This window comes from Chroicocephalus ridibundus, chromosome 5 (genome assembly GCF_963924245.1).
Source record: "Chroicocephalus ridibundus chromosome 5, bChrRid1.1, whole genome shotgun sequence".
NCBI classification, from domain to species: domain Eukaryota; kingdom Metazoa; phylum Chordata; class Aves; order Charadriiformes; family Laridae; genus Chroicocephalus; species Chroicocephalus ridibundus.
The window spans coordinates 42,245,349-42,265,733 of NC_086288.1; the positions used below are offsets into that span (position 1 = coordinate 42,245,349).

At 49.3% G+C, this 20,385-nt stretch overlaps 1 protein-coding gene across 7 annotated transcripts in view; it reads left to right on the forward strand.

Annotated features, from left to right (window-relative positions):
- Nucleotides 1-520: 520 nt before the first annotated feature.
- The window catches only part of DCTN1 (dynactin subunit 1), a 72,289-nt gene continuing 52,424 nt past the window's right edge, over nt 521-20,385 (forward strand). For 4 of the 7 annotated variants that reach the window (XM_063336398.1, XM_063336400.1, XM_063336401.1 and 1 more), the window contains exons 1-3: nt 522-803; nt 12,971-13,219; nt 17,576-17,654. In XM_063336398.1, the coding sequence (XP_063192468.1) occupies nt 771-803; nt 12,971-13,219; nt 17,576-17,654 (361 nt within the window). In that variant the 5' untranslated portion in view covers nt 522-770. Of the gene's footprint in view, nt 804-12,970; nt 13,220-17,575; nt 17,655-20,385 lie in introns of all 7 variants that reach the window. The other 3 variants (XM_063336397.1, XM_063336399.1, XM_063336403.1) reach the window with 2 other exon arrangements.

Here is a 20,385-nt window from a genome sequence, read left to right on the forward strand (position 1 = left end):
GATTAACTGTTTGGTCTCCGTGCCTCCCGTCTGCCTGTGCCGCGGTTGTGTGCACACCTTTACCCCGCGGTGCCATACGTGGCCGCGGGGGCATTGGGGAGAGAAGGTGCACGGCGGCCTTGTTTCTCCTCAGACTTTGCCATGGAGGGATGTGGTGCCAGAGGAGATGGGGAAAAGCAAGGCATGGCTGAGGGGGGCAAACCTTGGTGCCATGCGAGGGGGACGGGAGAGAGCGCGGGAGGCATGCCGAGCGCTGCTATGGTTGGCAGTCCAGGGGCATCTCGGTTGGCTTCTGGCGGGAGGACATGAGGGTGGTGGCCACTGCCCGGCACCCAGCAGTGGGTGCTGCCGGCACAGCAGGACGAGCAGGAGGAGGTTTTGCCTTCCTTGTTGCCCCAGTGAGCGGTGGCCGTGCCGGGGCCTTACGGTGGCTGAGCCGAGGCCGGTTGCCTTTCCTCCTGCGGCTCCATGAGGAGCCGGGTAGCGTTAGGACCCAGCGAGCTGGCAGCGCCGGTGACAAGTCTGGAGCAGCACTAGCGCAGAGTAGTCTCCATCAGCCGGGCTGGATTTTTGTATATCCCTGTATTAAAGAATCCTCTGCCGGAAAAGGGCTTTTTTTCCCCCTTTCTGTGTGACCCAGAGGAACGTCGCCGGGGGGGACAACAGGGATGGTTAGATCGGCTGAAACGTGAAAAACCTGCTGGCCATGAACTGAGACCGTTATCTGAAAATAATAAATCTTCAAAATAAAGAGAAAAGCCAGCGGCAGCATGGCCCAGAGCAAGAGACACACATACAGCCGGGTAAGTTGGGGGGAGGGAAACTTATTTACAAACTCCTGGCTATGCTGTTAGATAATATTGTAACGTATCTTAATGCTATCTGTTGCAATGAAAAATATATCTATTTTTATACTGAAATCTAGATTGTGTTTCCTCTGTTTTCATATTTCTGGAATTTGATATCTTCATCACCGACAATGTCTGTTGTGATATACGGTGGGTGGATAAATAGTCTGAATTATATTAGCGGACGTGTCCTTTTGATGTAAGTTAGTCTGTCTTTGCTGTTAATTATCACTGATAATGCAATGAGGTGTCAGCTGAGCCTCCGGTGATGACAGAATCTTTCTAGGGCTTTGCAGCACCAAGATTCAGGGTTGTTTTCCTTTCTGCATGGTGTTTTTTCCTTCCTCTTTGCTTATTTTCCAGGTTGCATGGTGAGATACTGAGCTTCCGAGTGCCTGAAAATCATTTCCAGGTTTTACCATATTGCAGTTAACCCTGGCCTGTGCGGTGGGCAGCAGAACCGGAGCCAGGCACCGGCCCTACAGCAAAGGCCTTTCTTTGGGAGTTTCTTTCTTTGTCATTTTGTTCTTCCTCGCCAGCGTGGTGACATTGTGTCCCAGACACTCGCTGTTTTGGGGACCGGGCAGTGCGTTTTCGGCATCTCTGTCACTTGGTGTGCTTGCCAACTTGGCAGAGTGCTTTATAACTCCAGGGCTGGTTGCAGGGGTGGGAGGGCTGTGCTTCGGCAGAGCTGGGGAGGACAGACCCCTTCCCACCTCCCCGCTTACGCCCCAATCCATGTCCAGCCTGGGGGCTGCCCGAAAAAAACCCTATGCAGGAGCGTGACCTGCGACTGCTTTGCCTGCCTGGGCAAGGGCGTTTTGTGAGAGCACCGAGCCCGGAGCCGCCCGTCACCGGTGGGGCGTACGTGTGTGATTTGGTCTCTGGCCGAAATGATTTGCTTGCGTAGTCACAGGCTGCTGAACGGAGCAGCTGCCATTCAGAAAAAAGGCTCAGGGCTGCCGGCGATAACGTGCGGCTGGAAAAGTTGCTTTACCCACCCTGTGCAGGGTCAAAGTGTGTTTCCGTGTGGGGATGCGGCTGCGGAGCCCTCCCCTGGGCTGGGAAATGATGTCTGCGGGCGTACCGAGGCAGACTGCTCTAGCTTCCAGGACTCTGTGTTTGCTAAATGTTGCTGTTTTCAGTGGGTAAGAGTGGGGCGAAGGAGGTGAAATTTCAAACTGAGCCTTGACAGTTCCGTTCTGATAACTGCATTGCATTTCGGTCAGGCAGGATGGCAGCTGTATCTCATGGATGCGAGCAGGCTTATCTGCGTTTTACTCAAATTGCATTTTGAAATCGGTACCGCGGGGACCGAAGCTGTGCCAGCCCTTCTGGCTGGGCTGGACTGGACTGGACTGACTGGCTGTCCTGGCGGTGTCCATACGAGGGTTTTAGGGACGTGTGGTCACACATCAGTGCCGTGGCCGATGTTGTTGCAGTTGGAAACCTCCAAACTGTCCACATTTGACTTCTTGCTTCCCAGCGTTGAGCAGGATGAATCCAGTGCCACAGCGGTGTTTGCACAGTGGGGGCTTCATCCTGGTGATGCCTTGCTGGCTCATCTGCAAGTCTGACAGCAGCAGACCCGCGCTGCTCCGGCTTCTGCTGGGTGAGATGGCAGCTACCCCCACCGTGTCACCGGCTGACGGGTCTGCTCTTAATCCTGGGGTAATCCCCTCCTTTCAATAGGGATGGTATGGCAGCACCACACACTATCTATTCAGTAATAACTAAGCAGAAACTAGAGTTATTTCCAAGTCTTTCCTTATTCCAGCCATGTTGGGTCACGTCTTGAATTTGAGGCTAAGAGCATTTTAACCCAGAGTCGTGAATCTCATCACGGGAGCTTTTCAGCGGTGGTTGCTGTGTTCAAGGTTCGCCTGAAACTTTTGATCTGTACTTTGAATGACAGTTTGAGGTTCAATTAGTCATATCTGCACGGAGGGAGGCGTCCCTGTGTGCCGGCGTAATGATGTGAGTCTGGCTTCTGGAAGGAATACAATAAATATTCCTTGGGTTATCCACTATAATGGAGCGAAACGCTGAAACCGTCATGCTCAGATGAAACACAGTAGTGACCCAAATCATGCTCAAATCACAAGTCAAGTCACTTGGAATTGCATCCATTTTTCAGTGACTGATAACCACTGTCTTCAAATAACTGAGTAAATGGTCTGGAAATGTGTGTAATAGTTTGAATGGGGGTAGAAAAGGGAAAACGCAGTGCCAGGTAGGCAGCTGCGCAGATGGAGCAGGTGGGCAGTCAAAGTGCAGCCTGTGTGGCTCACTCCACCTGGAGGAGGTTTCTTCTCCAGCCCTGTCCCTGTCTGCCTGGTGAGCAGGAGGAGCAGCTCCTCCTGGGGTGTGTGTGACCTGCTCCTCCTGGGATGGTGGCTTACTCTGAGCCACCTGTGTAGGGACTGTTCTGACGGACACCGGTCTGGTGGCGCATGGGTAGTGACAGTCGCTCCAGTGGGTCAGCGTTCCTGGTTGCTTCTCTGGCTGCCTGATCCCCACCGCCTCCCCTGTCCCCCTTCTCGGGGCTCCCAACTTGGCCATCGGTACTCTGTGCTGTAGGTTTGGGAGAGTGGGGGGAAGGAATGCCGCCTCCGCTATCAGAGTACACTAATTTCTCATTTAATGTAATTTAGCAGCTTATTCACCCTTTAGATCACCGCTGCATGGGAGTGATGATTGAGCTGTTACGAATTGTCCACACTGATGCTTACACAGATCTCCTGAGGGCTCCTGCCTGATTCACTCTGTCGGCGGGTGAGTGGCCCCAGGGAGTGACTCTGGCCTTGTGCACGCACCCCTTCTCCCCACCCATGGTCTATGGGAGCTTCCTACAGTTCTCTGCTCCTCCATCCTCTTTACTCACCATCAGTGTATCACCACCTTGCTCTCTGTGCCCAAAACTTGGGTATCCAGAGCACTGGTGTGGCCTGCTGGAAGAGGTGATGTGACCAGAGAGGATGCTTATGCCTCCTTTGTTCATTTGGCACTGGCAGAAGATGACCTTTTCGTCACTGGTGGCAGGGGAAGAGTTCCCGAAGCTCAGCCCCACCTGAAGTTTTGTCTGTTGGTTTTCCTGAAGATGGAGCCCGCCAAGAGCCAACGGCAGACTTTGCAGCGTGTGAGGCGCACCTCTCGAGACGCGCTCTGCCTGTTAGGATGAGATCAGCGAGGAGCTGGCACGTTGCACTGTGTCTGGAGACCTGAGGAAGTTCTGGGTTGTGTCACCAGCTGCTGTGTCGGGCTGTTGTGCCCTGGTGTCCCCAAGGATGACAGTGCCCAAGTTTGTGGTGTCTCTCACCTCTGTCTCCTTCCTCTGCAGCTGGCAAGGGACCATGGCCGCATCTGACAGGAACGGCTGCAGGCGGGCACCAGCCTCCCTGGCCCGTTGCTGCCATGTCTCTGCCCTTCCACCTCCACTCAGGAAGGCCATCGGGTCTCCATCCCGTGGTCATCTGGCTGGGAAGGTAAATGGGGATGCACTATTTCCAGCTTGGACAGTTTCCTTTTAAAACCCGAAATTGTGGTAGTTAATGTTGTTTTGAATCTTCATGAGAATATCAGTCTTGAGTTGAGCCAGGGAGATTAGCCCCTGGCTTGTCCGGCAACACTGGAGAGCTGAAGCAAGACAGTCATCAGCGAAATCAGGTTGATCCTTGCTTCAGTCTGATGTACTGACAGCAGCGTGGGTCACGGCAAGCTGCAACACGAGAAAAAGAAAATATTGATCCTGGTGCGTTGTCCCAAGGCAAGGACAGTGGCAATCCATGGCTGGGGAGCTGGCCCTGTGGCACACCTGGATCTGCAGCTCTGGGTCTGAGTTACTGCTTAGGATTTTGGTTAAAGCAAAGCTGTGTGTGTTACCCAAACTGTGCTCCCCGGCACTGGGGGAGGAGCGTGGTGAGCTCCTGAATTTAAGACCGTGGAGATGTCAGTGAACGGCATGCACTGTCATCCTCACGTTGGAGAAGCGTAACTTGTCCCACAGTCTTATTTCTAATTAGTTAGAAACAAAAGTTAGAGAGCCATCACCTTGTCTTAAGGGCATGAATATGTTAGAGGCTTATTCTGTGCTCTCCCGTCTCTCCTGAATGTTAAGGATTCAGATAATATTTCTATTAAAATTAGTGCTGGTTGACAAATGGACCTTCAGTATATAAGTTTGGGTGGGTTTTTGCATTGGCCAGACTTACTTTTAGAACATACAGCACTACCTTAGTGTTACCTCTGCTCTTCAGAGGCATGGTTTCACGTTAACATCAAGAACAGGTCTTGAATTTGAGAGTGGATATTGCAGCAATGACCCAATTATCAGGGTATCTGAGTGGGGTAGTTGGTGTGGGATCGGCTTTGATGCGGAGGAGCGTGGTGCTTCTCAGTTTGAACTGCAGCGAGTGGTGCTGGGAGAAGCAGGTGAAGCCCCTGCTGTGACACTAATGATCTTGTGGGGTGATGGTTGAGATCCTGCCTTAAAAAAAGACCTGTGAGTGAAGGTCTGTGGACGTTTTGTGCGAGTGTGCTGTGATAGCGTTATACACGGTACGCTTGAGCTTTCTGCTTGAGCTCTGTGGTCATGCAAAGAGCACTTCCCAGGAGTGGGAGGTGTTTTGGTGTTGGTGTGAGCTGGGGCAAATGTTCTATTTTTTTCCCTTTGTAATGGCTGTGACTGTACCTGTTACCCCAGTGTGATCTGAACCTTTCTGCTCCTAGTCTGTCCTTCCCGCTGAGAGGCAGGTGGACTTGGGATGGTCCTGTTTCTGGTGGGTCCTGGGAAGCTGCAGCTGTGGTGCAGAGCTCCAAGGGGCTCAGTGAGGTCCACCCTAAAGTCCTTTTCTACCCCTCATGCTGTGTCAGCAGGTTCAGGGAGTACAGAATACTTACATACCTTCACAGGCATTGTAAAGTAGAGAAACAGACCTTTCTTTTCCAGTTTTTTTCCACATCCACCCATTGACCCACCAGATCTCCCTCCATTACTGCCGAAGGGCCTTTTGTGTGACCACAGTGACAGAAAGGTGTTTCATCATTGCATCGAGTTGACCGCATAAGGATGTGTGAGCAGAGGCTTCTACACCCTTATTTATGCACCGTGGGATTTGGAGAAGATCATAAAACTTGTAAAAACTGCTCGTAGAAGGTGGGGAGCCAAGGCGGTCTTGTGCAAGGGCCATTCGCTCGCTTTGCGTTGACCAACTTGGCTGCTGGCTGGGGGAGCTTGCCGGCTCCTGCTGAGGAGGAGGAGGACAAGGTGCTGCCGTACATTGCCTGGATTCTCCAGAGCACCATCGACCCCCTGCCCAGCCCGGGGCTCACATTAATCGTCTGTACGCAGAATCGGAGCTTTCTGTGGGGTGGAGGTGGAAGCATGTTTGATCCGGCAGACGTTTCCTCCAAACAGTTTCAGGGAGCTGCACCCATCCGTGTGTCTCGTGCACGTGGCTTTACAGAGGCCAGGTTGTGTCCCTCGTGTGTGCCCATCTGGGAATTTCCTACTCCCCAGTGAAGATTATGCCTTATTTTACAGATAAACCTCTGTTCTTAAGCTCCTGGACTGCCCTTAACTTCTCTTCTCTAACTATTCTTAGCAAATTTATTTTTTTGTTCTTTTTTCTTAAGTTGGGCTGAGCACTGACTTGCATCAGGAAATCCTTGCTCTGGGTCAATATGCACCTTAAGCATTTTCCTTTTTAATCGGTCTTATTGTTGCCATTTCATTCATGCTGAGTTTTGTATTGGTAGAAGTTGTCTTCTAGATGCCCAAAAATGATGCTGTGCCAGTGGAGCAGCAGCTTCTGGACTTCAGAAGTGTGATTTGTGCCCTCTCAATTTTGTCAATAGTGAGGTTCCATTTAGGAAGAGGAACGGGGGAAAAGGGTCGGGGCAGGACACCCATCTGGGGCAGGATGCTACTCCAGAAATTCCTTGGCGAGACATTGTAAGCAGAGTGTGTTTGGTAAGAGTTAATCTGAAATGGTTTTTTGCCAATATTACAAAATACAGCCTTTCTTGGGAAGGGAGAATACTGTGGATTTACTAAGCTTTGTGTTTGTTTTTTAAAATGAAACCTTATTTGATTGATTAAAAAAAATATAATAATTTTATATGTGTCTGAAAACTTTTGCCATATTTAATTGCATTAATTTTTGTCATTCAACACTAATGAGATCACAAGCATGCGAGAAACATGTGAACGATTTGGTTTATTACTTTCTTGTGGTGATGCATATGTTATTAATTGGCTGCTGTGTTAATTGTAACATCTAACTAATGACTTGAGTTACAAATAAACCCTGAGACTGACCCGTGTTCATAGGGGCTGAGGGGAGCTGCGAGGCAGATGAAGACAAAACTTTTTTGAGATGTCGCTATCGTTAATGAAATCCATTACCTGGAGGTGAAATATTGTTAAATAAATCTATTATTTGGAGGTGGAAAGTGGTTTGTGGAGCAGAGGGGCCTCGCTCCAGTGATGGAGCTGCAGGTCCCGCAGCCTTTCTGACAGCAGGACTTGGGTGAAGTTTTGCATGGCACGTTCATGTCTTTCCCGGAGTATGGAAAGCACTTGGATCCGTCAGCTCTGCCTCTGCACGAGCCTCCCCAGCCCCGTCCCTGGGCTCAGCACAAGCGGCCATCACTCTGCTTAGTCGAGGGAGTGTGCCCACGCTGCCGGCGGGACTGCGGCTGCCGGCATCGCTGGCTTTAAATCCAGGGAGTATGGGCACCGTTAGCAGCAGAGACGATGTGCACCAACAGCCGGGCAGCTGAGGTCCTGGCTGGGCTTATACAGACCCGGTGAAGTCCCTGTTCGCTGCTGGCCCCACTTGAGTAGGTGGGAGAGCAGCGTTGCTTTACAAATGCTCTCACCCCGTTGGGATACGGATGGGCAGTGTCCTCAGGGAAATGCTCTCTTTGGTCTGGGCAGGGCTTTGATGGGAAAGGAGGAGGTAAGTGAGGGAAAGGAGCTAAGAAATAGCTAACGCTAGTCTGGCTGTTGGTTTTGACTTACACAGTGTTTCAGCCCTAGAATATGTTCTTAAGATTATTATTTCTTTTTTTAAAAAGCGGTTTAATAGTGCTTTGCAGACTTTAGTTCTCTCCTTCTGAAGTGTGCAAATGTTAGAGATGGGAACGGATGCCAAAGGCTGAATTTCTACTGACCAGCAGCTTTGGGTGAAGTTCTTTTGTTCCCGGGACGGAAGCACAGCGATGCGCCAAAGCCAGCAGACAACGCTGCAGGAGCAGGCAGTATGATGGAAAAAAAGTGTCCTTCGTCCAGGATCGGACACATCGCGCTCATTGCAGCGAAGCGCCTACCGGGATTTCCCGGGACGCAGCAGCTGGGACAGCTATCTCTATATGCATGTGTTTGTTTTTTAAGTGAACACCCCCGGTAATTTAAAGCCTTTTTCTGTTTATGACTCGGAGGCTTAGTCTGAACCTAATGCTGCAGCGATAAATTACCTGCCAGAGCATACCGAAGCCATTTATTTACCCAGCTCATGTCTCTGCCAGTGGAGATGAGTTGGAGGGCTCAGCTCGCCTGTGGGCGCCAGGGTGGCCACATTCACTGCCCCGTGGTGAGGAGGGGCTGATTGCCTGGGGTATTGCCCCCCCAAAAAGGGCAGAAAATATCCACAGCCCCTTCTCTTGGCTCTCCGTGGGTGCCTCCGGAGAGAAAACTGGGGTTTTATGTCACCTAGGGGATTTTCAGTTGTTTTAGCGTGTGAAAAGTAACCTTCAAATGCTTTGCCTGTGTGACTTGGGTACGTAGAGAAGAAATACAAAGCCCTCTGTCTTACTTGCTTATGAAAATGCTAGAACTCCTTTAAAATGAATCTTTAAAAGGGAACGCTACCTGAGTTGACAGTTTTTTCAGACTACTCAGCAGGTTTACAGTAATTTGCATAATTTCGTGTTTTGCTGTGGTAATGCAAATTATTTTGGTCTACCCTTTCGTACCGCTACAGAGAAAAATCCTGAGCTGGGTATCTATTCATAGTCGGGAAAACTGCACATCCTGGAGGCTTTTACCTGCATTTTGATTTTTCCAGTTGCTTGACTGCAGAGCAGAGGCTCTCCGGTGCCAGGACAGCTGGGATGTGAAGGGCTTGCCAGGAGCTGATCTGCATGATGGTTGTTTTACACTCCTTTTCAGTAAAGTCTGGTGTTAGTTTTCTTTCTGCTGCACTAATTGGGTAGCTCGCTGCAATCTCAGGGTGGTTTGATGCAGGGAAAAGGTCTTTTCTTTCTGTTAAAGGACTGCTCGCTCCTCCGTAGGCATGGAAAGGAGTCGCTGTGGCAGAAAATCGGTGCCGGAGCATATTGCAAGTGAAATGTGGTAGAACTTCCAAATAGGCTGATGAGGTGATTCACTCGTTTTGAGTCTGCTGCTAATTCTTAGGGGATGGTCTCTGGAGATGGTTTTGCAAGGAACAAAGCTGTGCTCCTTTCTTTATTATGCATCTCTGCTTCATAATTTGTAAAACAGGCCCTGAAGAGGTTTTGCGGTTTAAAAAAAAAATAATCAGGAAATTCTTTTTCCATGTGAAGTCCCAGTTTTTCTTCCCTGGAGAATTTATGCGACTGCTGACGAGGAGGAGAGCAGCCCTGAGAAACTGGTGGTGTGATCTTCTGCTGCGGCTCTGCCGGTAATTGCCCCAGACTGGCAAATCTGGCTTACAAGACTCCTCACCTCCGCCTCTGCTGCCGGTCCTTTCCTTGTGGCGGGCGTCTGTCTGTGGCCACACTGAAACCTGCTCGAGAGATGGTGTTTTTAAAATCAGTTAGGGCAGCGCACTTGGTGGGTTCATCCGTGACAGAGAATGGGCAAGGAGCTGGAGGGAAGGATGTCAGGAGCCTCCTAAATTGTCTTTGCTGTCAGAGAAGCTGTAACGTGGAGCCTTGCTGTATCCTGTATCCGACTGCTTAAACATCGAGGTGTTTTGGTTACCGTTAATGTGTGCTTTTTCTCTGATTATGCTTTGGAAAGGGAGCAGGGAGCTCTCCCACAGAAGGCGTTCCCCAGACACCCATGTGCAGCCCACACCACCAAATGTGATGATGTTGCAGCAGAGATGGTGAAATAGTTGATTTTCGAGGCCAGTTTACCTGCTACCGCTCTACAGACTGATGCTATAGAAAAATAAAAATGAAATTATTTGTGAGGTTGTCTGGTGAAAGCCTGGCTGGGTTGTCTCTGCTCCGAGGCTCTTGTCGCGTCCTGTTCAAGGCACCTGAGAGGCTGGTTCCTGCAAATCGTGAAGCTTGTGCTCTGCTCCTCCTGAAACATCTCCCTGGGCTTTTGTCTGCCAGTTCCTGCCCCCGGCTGCCTCCTTGGTCGTGTTTCCGCTGGCACGGGTGTTTCTGAGTTTGTCCTGCTTTGCCATCCGTGCTTCTGTCCCAGCAGTGGAGCTGCGAGAGGATGTCTGGAAGCATCTCCAGAAGTTACCTGAGAAACATCCCAATCTTGTGATTTGGAAAGTCACTGGTGCAAGCTGAGCCTAAGCTGGAATATGTTATCATTAAAATAACGAAAATCTAAACGCTGGATTTGAATAAAAGGGTCTGCATGCCTGGAGCTGAACTTTGCCGCAGGAAGACAGCGTGATGGTTTTACCTTATGAATTAGCAGTAAACCTGCCCGCTTCCGGTAACTAGGTACATTATTTATCAATTTATCAAATTGGCCGGAGACAACGCTGTGATGGTGCAAGTCTGATATCTTCAGTTTATAATCTTGCTTCCTTATTTCCTCTGTAAGCGCGTTCTCTGTTTTAACCTTAGCCAACACATGTTGAAGCCGTGTGTGAACACTCGTAGAATGGATTTTCCACCACGATTTAACCGCTTGGACAAGTGTAAGACCCCTTAACCCTGGGGATCCGTGCCCTGTTCTGGGCGGGTGGTACCCGCAGCTCTGATTCCCAGCTCGTGGCGTTTCACGCACCTATAGATCTCACCTGCACTGCAGCTGCCCACAGCCGCCAGAAGCTAAACTGGCCAATATAAACCAGGGTGGATAAAAAGGGAAACGATTGTTTTTTAAACTCGCTGAGCAGGAAGCCATCTATTTGAATGGTGAATCTTGCTTTTCCTCTAGGATTCTTGTTTTCTTGCAGTTTTGCTGTCTTTTTTTTTTTTTTTTTTTAATACCAAGCGGGACACGTTGATTTTACATCTGCAAGTATTTTGCAGAATATTGTTGCTAGTCCTTCTGACAACTGAAAGGATCCAATATTTTGGCTGATATTTGTTTGAGTCTGTAAGCATAAGTTTCTAGATTTGAAGTCTTGTTTTTATCTATTTGCTAGAAAGCGGTGATTGATTTTGTGTTTTGTTTTTTTTTTTTTTTATTAAAAGATTATTCTGTGCTTTTGATTTCTGCCAAATGTTTTTGGATGAAAAGTGGAATTCAGCTTTGTGGGGAAAACTGGCATCACAGTTCTTAGTCACAAAACCTCCTGAGCATGATGGGTATATTCTGCATTCAAACCCAGTACATCAGTATGCAAAGGAAGGCAATAATTTGTTGCTTTGTCTGCTAAGCGTGGTGATTTGGGTTTCTGCGTCTGCCAGCCAGAAGCTTTCAGAATACGCTGGGTTCTTCGTCCAGGCTGAGGTCTACCTGCTGCTGCAGAAAACCCCGCTTAGCGCCTGGCTGCTGCTGAAACTTGTCTTTGCATCCATCAGCTTGAGAGTGCCCTTTCTCGGCTGTTTTCTGTGTCGTGGTTTGGGGGAGTGAAAGCAGCCTTCTGTTCTCATCTGAATAAAGAGTATATTCTTTCACTTAAGCCAGCCCCAGCAGCAATCAAAACAAAATATTTTCTACACAATAAACAGAACTACTGACAAATGGGGTGATGTAAATGCCAAGCGTGCTTCATTTTAGAGACCGCTGTAAGGACAACGCCGCAGTGTCGGGCTGAACGATGGAGCTTCAGCCGAGCAAGACAGTCAAACATCCCCCTCCCATCTTCATCATATTTAAAAGTGGTCGCCTTCTGAAGGCGTCAAAATTTGCAGAGGCGCTATTAGTATAGCATTACTTTTTAAACAATTAAAAATATGGAATTAATTTAGCTTTATGGCAAAATAGTATAAATTTCATCTATTTCACTCAGGCCTCTTTCAGAGGAGGAGGTGTTGGGGTTGGGGGGAAAGATCCCAATGCCTTCCTTGTCTGGCTTCCCATTACAAACTCTGTTACAGTTAAACTAAGACTGAGGGTCTCAAGTGCCTTTAGTGTGGAGTTCCTCACACCTATTGCCTTACGGATGGTCTAAAAGAGTTGATTGATGTGTTAATTTTACCTAAACAGAGGGGTGCACGTCAGGGATGGCAAGCTTGAAATCTGATGATGCGCCCTGAAATTTAAATGCGGATTAATGTTCATGGTGATAATGATTTGAAAGCCTAGTGCATTTACCACCAATATTTTCTGCTCATCCAGTATCCTCATAGGAAGTGCTGTTAGAATGGGTACCCTGGAGTCCTGGTGCAGAGGGGGGTCCCATGAATCCAGTGGGAGACTCATGTGGGTGGTCGGTCTAACTCTGCAGCCAGTGGAGGGCCACCAGGTCCTCTTAACCCCTGACAATAAGGAGGGGTAGGAAAGTAAACTAGCTCAGAAATGGGGTTTCTGTTCCTCAGCGTGTAACGCAAGAGGCTGGAAAGCTGTAGGCAGTTTCTGATATAATGAAAGAAGGACAGAGGAAGTGTCGATTAAGGCAAATATGACTGTGCTAACATCTGCCGCTTCACAGCTGTGGGTTTTTTTGTCCCAAAGCTTATAAAAAAACTTATAAATTTGGTTTATGGGCCCGGTGTGTCTATTAAACACTGAAGCGTAGTAGTTAATGGTGATTTTGCCATTGTTTGTGATGCCTGTTTGGCAGCTATAGCAGAAGGAATTACCTTTTGTTGGCTCCCAAAAAGAAAGGGTGGCGGAGGTGAGCGGGGACCAACCCCTCGGGCTGTGGGTGGCCCCGTGCAGTGTCAGGGATGAAGGGTGCTGGAGGGGAATGAGACACCGATGTCCGAACTGTGGCTCCGTCTAGTTGCACCAGCTGTGTTTAACTTGCTGTGCTTCTCCTCTCTGTCGTCAGGCATCCAGCACCGGCACCAGGATGAGCGTGGAAGCGGGCAGCAAGCCCCTCAAGGTGGGCTCCAGAGTTGAAGTCATCGGGAAAGGGCACCGCGGTACCGTGGCTTATGTCGGTGCCACCCTCTTCGCCACGGGAAAGTGGGTCGGTGTCATCCTGGATGAAGCAAAGGGCAAGAATGACGGGACCGTGCAGGGCAGGAAATACTTCACCTGTGAAGAAAACCACGGCATTTTTGTGCGGCAGTCACAGGTATGGTTTTCTCTGCTTGCTGGGCTTGTCTGGGGTGTGCGTTGCTTGGTTAAATAGAGGAAAATGGCCCTTTGCACCCAGGTGGGGAGAGATAAAGTAAGTTTCCTTCTCTCACAGAGAGAGAGAGTGTGATGTTTCTGGGGCTTTCCACGTTCCATTGTAAGAAGGAACAGAAACAGCTCGGAGCGCAGACAGAAGCCTCGCCTGGAGGCTGGGCTCCTACCAGACCTGGGGTTTGTTCCAATCTGACACGCAGCTTCTCTGCGCCTTTCGTGGAGTGTCTTGATTAGCCCAGTTTATGGGATCATCATGAAATATGTTCAGATGAACTGGGTGAAAAAAAGCGTGGTGAATTCCAGAGAGCATGGAATGGTTTGATTTTGCCTCCAAGATGAAAAGTAAAGTCTGCCGGTTCTCTGCTGCCTCAGAGTTACCGGCTGCATCATCTGTAGCCGATGAAGTTTGGGACCAATATCTGTGTGTTTACCTGGAAGTAAAGTCAGAGAATTTTAATTGAAGAATGTTTACCTTGAAGTATATAAAAAGCGTGACTTGGGTTTAGTTGTTGAGATTTTGCTCTTGATGGGTTGTAGGTAGGAACTAGGAGCTTGGCTACGTACAAACAAGTCTCTTGCGTTTTAATTTCTCCTGTGTAATCTTCATCAGCGCAAGCGTAGCAAAGTGACGCTTCTCTTGAGTCCCACAGGTCGATGTGCTCCAAGCAGGATATCATGGTGAGAGGCACTCAGCTGCTTTTCTCCTTCCTTGGCACAAAATGACCGGTTTAAGTTCCACCCTGCAGCATCTCGGCAGCAGAGCGTGTAGAGCGCTCTGTTCCACTCCCGCACACCCTCCTGCTGCCCCACCAGCCGTGGTGACTGGCTTCCCAGGCATTGGCAGTGGGTGACTGAGGAAGGATGGGGGAAGCTGAACATGAAATAAGGGGTTTTAGGAGTGGGAGTCCTGGGGTGGATCTCAGCATCCTCTGTCCTGGCCATCAGAAGGGCCTTTAGTTCCCACGTGGTCAGGGAGTGCATTAACAGTTCACCGATGAGAGGTGATGGTCCATCGCTCAGCTTGGCCTGCCAGATGGAAAAGCGAGCGCAGAAGTTTACAATTGAAAGTTCTGATCTGCGGGACCGGAATGCTCCGCTCCCAGAGCGGGTAGCTGGAGAGGAGCTCAGCACACAGGGCAGCCTCTTGGCAGGTCTCTGCCCATCAAGCACTTGTGAAATAAAATGGCAGTGCTGGCAGACCAGGGGAGGAATACGCAGGCAGTTACTGTGCTCCAGGCGTAGCATGGCCCTCTGCACCCGTCGGACATCTGGTGACGTGCAGTGGTACATGTGTCCCACGGTGCTGGCGTGGGCAGGTCAGTGTTGATGTGCTCACTCGGAGCCTTTCAGACGAGTTTCCATCTCGTCTGCTGGCGACGGCAGGGTGGTGGTGCAGAGGTTCCTGTGTATGGCTTTGCACTGGGGTATTTGGAGGTCCAACTGAAGGGTGGTCTATAGCGTCTTCTGCTCGAACTCAAAACCTGCTGGGTTGCAGGAGCTGTGTGCGGGAGGGCTGAGGCTCATTGAAGGGGCCAACAGCCGCCTCTCGCTGCGTTTCCCCTTCCTCATTTCGGTTTTGAAACGGTTTGGGTCTTTCTCGTGTGTCCTCAACTGAGGAGCGCACAGTTTGCTTAAAAATAAGCCGCTTTTCCACGGTGATGGTAAGTAATTTCTCTGCCCACTCTTCCCTGTGAAGAGCAAACCCTGGTGTGCGTGTACAGAGAAGACGCACCAGTGCCGGTAGCACTCACTGTCCCTCTGAAACTGTGAAAGGTGAACTTGGTGAGCACAGGGCAGTGCAATCTTTGAGGAGTATATCCAGCACGGATTGCGGCAATTCCTGTGCCTGCCTTGTTCAGCAGCTGCCGAACAGGCGCAGGGCCACAGCTCTGTCTTCTTCGGCCTTTTCCTCAAGCTCTTATTGCAGAGCATAGCTTCCCAGAGGGCTTCCAACACGAGAGCTTAGTGAGCCGGTGAGTCAGCCTGCACCAAAACAGAAGACCAGTAGAGGCAGTGGAGAAAGCTGCTAAAGGGTATCAGCGGCCGGTCACCTAAGTGACCATTACAGTTTACGCATTAATTTTTCAAGAACTGGGTTTAAGATAGAAATGGAAAATGGCAGGATTCCCTTTCAGCGGAGTTAATGCTCTGCTTGTGCTCTCTGCTGTAAATCTGTCTGCTGCTTCCTCCCATATTTCATTTCTAGGTCTCCCCAGCATAGCGGGTGGCTTTCCTGTGGTTACACACGGTGTCAGACCGCTGAATGGCAATAATAAATCATTTTTCTCAGGGGAAAATGATTTGTAAACAGGAAATGTTTTTCTCCTTGCTTATGAAGCAGATCACCTGCATCAATACAAGCACATCTCCTTAAACACACGTAAAGTTGTTTTTTAAGAATTTCCAAGATAAGTAACTTTCTGTTCTCCCCTCCGCTTAAAAACCTATCTCAAAAAATAAGCACCAGTCATACCAGCATCAACAAAGCCTAGCAGTATTCTTTTAATTTATTGCGGAGCTTTAAAAATGCACTGATGGGAACATTTCAAAGATTGAAAGATTTGAGCGGGGGGCGCATTGACTCGCTGCGTGGAGGGCGGGTGTCACGCCAGGAGCGGGCTGCGGAGGGGCTGTTGTGTCTCTGCTTCTGACCATCCCCTCCCTGCTTGTTTTCCAGTTGGCAGAGGGCTGGAGCGCTGTTTCCAGCAGCTGGGTCAACACAGACAGGCATTTCCGAGCAAGTGTTTGCTTGTTATCTTTTGGCAACCTTAACATTTTGCCTGCCTGGGACTTGTATTTGGGCTAGTGATTTTGAACATGAGTATTCTTTTATGGTTTGTGGAAACATTTATCATTGATTTTGACACCAAGCGGAGCTGCCTTTCTGCTGCTGCTTGTCGGAGGAGCTCATCAGCTTAAATCTGCTTCTGCAGCACATCTTGTATGTTGTCGCACTTCCCCAGTCTAACCCAAAAGCAAGCCCTGTTCTGTTTTCCTGCCGCCTTCTTGTCATTAGCCATCTCCCAGTAAGTCTGAGTCGTAGCTGGTGGAAAACCTCAAGACCTCTCAAAATCCCGCCCTCGGTTTGGATAAACCCCTCTGCACGACCTGGTGCAGCAGATCCTCCGGGATCCCGTTTCCATAGTCCTTGGGTCTGGTTTTGTCATTCCGCTGTATTTAGCAAACATTATGAAAATCTGTTTGTTGCCAAGTTACTCTGAAGATCGGGTGCTGCTGTGCCAGAGACGCACTTCCAGCATGATCCGAGGGGCCACTTGCCTTGTCCTCACTTTTAAAGCTGTGGTTTGAGTGTTCTCAGTGTTGGTGCAGCTGTCATGATTTCTGTGGCGTAATTTTGCTCAGTCTCTCTCTTCTTTTAGCTTAAGAATATGTTTCTGGTACATGGGCATCTTCCCAAAATAGAAACCTGTGAGTGACAGGTTTACAGATTATTTTTATTTTTAAACCGAACTCCCAGGTTTTCATGGAAGGGACAGGGCAAATACCTGTCAGGAAGAACTCAGGTGGTGTTGATCTTCTAAGGTGAAGGGACAGTTCTCAAGAGGTAATCTAATCCTTTCCAGCGTTATTTTCTGTATTTATCAGGCAAAAATGTGTGCAAAAATAGTTAACAAAGAGATAGCTTTAAACCCTTCAACTCTTAGATAGCTTAACATGGCTCAGACCTGAAGGTGTTCCTGCGTTCCCCTTCCTGGGGTTCCCTAGAGAGCCGGGCAGCTTTCAGATTAAAAAACCAAAACAAACCCTCCTCTGTTGGCTGTGTTACATTTTGAGTCACTGAAGTTCTCTGTTTCAGGGAAAAGCACTTTCCCTTATGAAGAGAAAGAAGACTTTTGAAATGACTTTTCCTAAGACAACACACAGAAAAATAAAAAATGAGTTTTCTGTCAAGTGTCGGTAACTTAAGATAACTGTCAGGCCAAGGTTCATGAGCTGATTGCTGTGTAGAGTGATCGTGGGACTGTTCAAGGTGTTCTGGGCTGCCGGATCCTGAATTTTGACTTTCTTTATTCCTTACTTGAATATTCTTTATTCCTTATGCGAATAAAGAATATTTTGCTGTTTTCAGGAAGCCTGTGGAAGGGAGGATGGTTGGATAGCTGAGCTTGGATGACTAAATTAAAAATCTTTGCCAAAAAAAAAAAAAGCAGTCTGTATTGTTTAAATCTGCTGCCAAAAATGGACCTGTTTTCTCATCACATTCTGTTTATGGTTTGGGTTTGTTTGTTTTTTTTTTTTTTTTTTTTTTTTTAATAATAGTTGTTATACTTTTTCCCAGATCCAGGTCTTTGAAGATGGAGCTGATACAACGTCCCCAGAAACACCAGAATCTGCTGCCTTGAAAGTCCCCAAAAGAGGTACGGCTTGTCCGTTTAGCCCCAAAACCTCGCCTCTCCCTTGGTCTGGACCAGGCGAGGTTCCACTACTGAACGTGTGTCGGGGGTCCACGTGCTGGGGAGGTGGGCGCCAGCTGCCAAGGGGTGATAGCAGGTATTCCCAGGGCTCTGTCCCGGCTTCGGGTACACGGTCACCCCACCCCAGCTCATCCACCTCTCCCATTGTCCTCTCTGCAAGGTCCTATGTAGTCTTTGGGGATCACAGAAGGAAGAACGGCACGGAAAAGTTGCTCCAGGCAGCTCTGTCCTTACCGTGAAAGTCTGTCTGGTGGGAAATCCTTCCTGGAGGGGTGGGCACATGGAATTAAGACTTGAACTGCTCTGATGCTGTGAAATTGCAGCTTACAGGTCCGCTAGCCGCTCGAGGCTGTGCCTCTTTCCCACCGCTCTGGCAGTGAAAGCTTTCTGCTCGGCGTTGAGCATTTTTTCTGCTTTTCCCCTTGTCAGGCCGCCCCGCAATACCTCGCTTTGTTTTGTACCTCGTGGGTTGCTCTTTTTTTCCTTCTGACAGGCTTGCCTCCCGTTGAGGTCTGTTTTTGTTGGGTAATTATTTAGCGGTACACTTAGGGATCCTAGGAGCTTGCGGAAAAAGCTCTGATAGCTTCCTGTCCTGGATGGCCTGTCGGCGATGTCTGCCAAGTTGGGGATTTCTTGTGAGTGAAGCGTTTGTTGAACGCTTAGCGGTTCAGAATAGAGTTGGGTTTTTTGTTGTTGTTTTTTCCCCTCTTCTGGCCAGTAGAAATTAAAATTCCCCTTCACTTGGCAAAATGAAATCTACCCTTCAGCTGCATGAAACATGCCCGAAGGCATCAGAAGGGGGGTGAGATGATTAGCCCAAGGAGGGGGGGGATGTTCCCGTGAGACGTTAATTTTGCCCGTCCCACGAGTGGAAGGGCAATTTGAATTGGCATTCAAGTCCCTTGGCGTTCTGCCTTCACCTTCTCCTGAAGGGAGCTCCAGGCTCCAACAGCTCACTGCCACCGCGGAGAGCTTGACTTTGGCACAGCCCAGCCACTTTAATTCATCTCTGCGTTGGATCCTCCAATTAGCATGTGCAACTGCACAGAGGAGCATTTAAAACAAGCCAGTTTTAATTTAGGGGTGAGGGTTTAATGCAAAAAAAATGGAAACTTTTCTGCTTAGTATACTAGTCCAAATGTTGGGGTTTTTTTTCCGGAGTGCAAGAAAGCCCAGTCCTTCGTGTGCAACTTCAGCCGCCTCTTTTTATGTGCTTGGTATTCGTAGTCATTGAAAATATTCCTTAATGTTTATATGATCTTTTCACTCTTTCTCAATTGAGACTTAACAGCTGAAAATTTAGTTTTCCTTGTTAGGATTCGGTACTTGTTTAGGGTAAGGTGCTTGTGTGGAGCCGTGCAAGGATTTTTTGCCCACTGCTTTTGTAGGTCTGGGCTTTCTGAATGTGTGTTCGCGGACACAGTGCTGAGCCTGTGCAAAAGCCACAAGCCTGCCAGCGCTGTGAGTTTGCTGTCATTTTCCGCCTCCCTCAGTTATTAGGAGCTAGGAAGAAAAGACAAGTGCTCTTTAGACCCTTACTTAAAGTCTTGAGAATTCAATAGCAACTGATGCGTCCTTGAGCCGGCAGACAGGAACTTAGGGACCAGAAATACATTAACTACATGGAGGCAAGGTAGCTTTAGAAAAAAGCAAGAAACCAAACCTCCATGTCTAGCACGGCTCTTCAGCAAATGCTGCTGCCTTTTAATTTCACTACATCTCTGTGTGTCCATCCGAAGAATCTTTAAATCCTGTGCCATCTCCCCTCGCATTATGTGGAAGTCTTTCCAAGCCTCTAATCTCTGCTGTCTACTGCAGAGTTGTCTCTGGTTCTTTTAAAACCTTTGTCTGGGGCAACCAGCAGTGACTGCGGCATCCGGAGGTGTACGGCTGCTTACTCACGGCACACCGCTGTGATATTTTCAGCGCTGTCTCTCCTTTCTCAGTACACTCTGAAGTTTGTTGTTGCTGCCCAGCAGTGTTCACTGAACTTCTGCGGTGATGCTCTGGCCCCTTTTCCCCACCTGCTAGCTCTTCCGCTCAAATAGGGAAATGAATAAAACACAAGCAGTTCAGGTTTCCCCTCCTGGTGTGCAGCATCAGCGTTGATTCCTCTGCCTTTTGCTCTCAGAGCCCATTTCGGGGCAGGAGCCCATGAACACCGTGCAGGAGGGGAAACGAATGCATTTAGCTCAAGTTTGGGCATTGCAGGATGGGTGTCACCAGCGTTTTCCACTTCTGTCTGCCGGCAACAGCACGGCTGGCCTTGAGTACGGCGAAGTGACGCTTGTACTGTGGGGGGGAGCGTTGCCTGCGGGGGCAGAGTGCACACACGAGCTGGAGTCCGGTCGTTGATGGTTGAACTGGTGAGCCAAGGGGCCGAGCCAGAGCAGCACCGGGTCGGGACAGGCAGCAGGGGCACTGGCCAGGTCCCTGGGGTGCCAGCTCCCTCGAGGTCCCGCAGCGGGAGGAGAGGGAGCCCGGGCACGCAGGTTCGCTTGTTGGCTGCGATGCTCCTTGGCAGGGATGCAGGCGCTCGGATGCGGCTGCTTGCCAGGAGTTTCCATGGAAACGGCAGTGCCGGCTGCTGCAGTCTGACTGCGGTGGGTGATGCAGATTGCTTTTCCCATAGATCCAGCACCTTCCTCTCCCAGACTAGCAGAGGTGTGAGGTA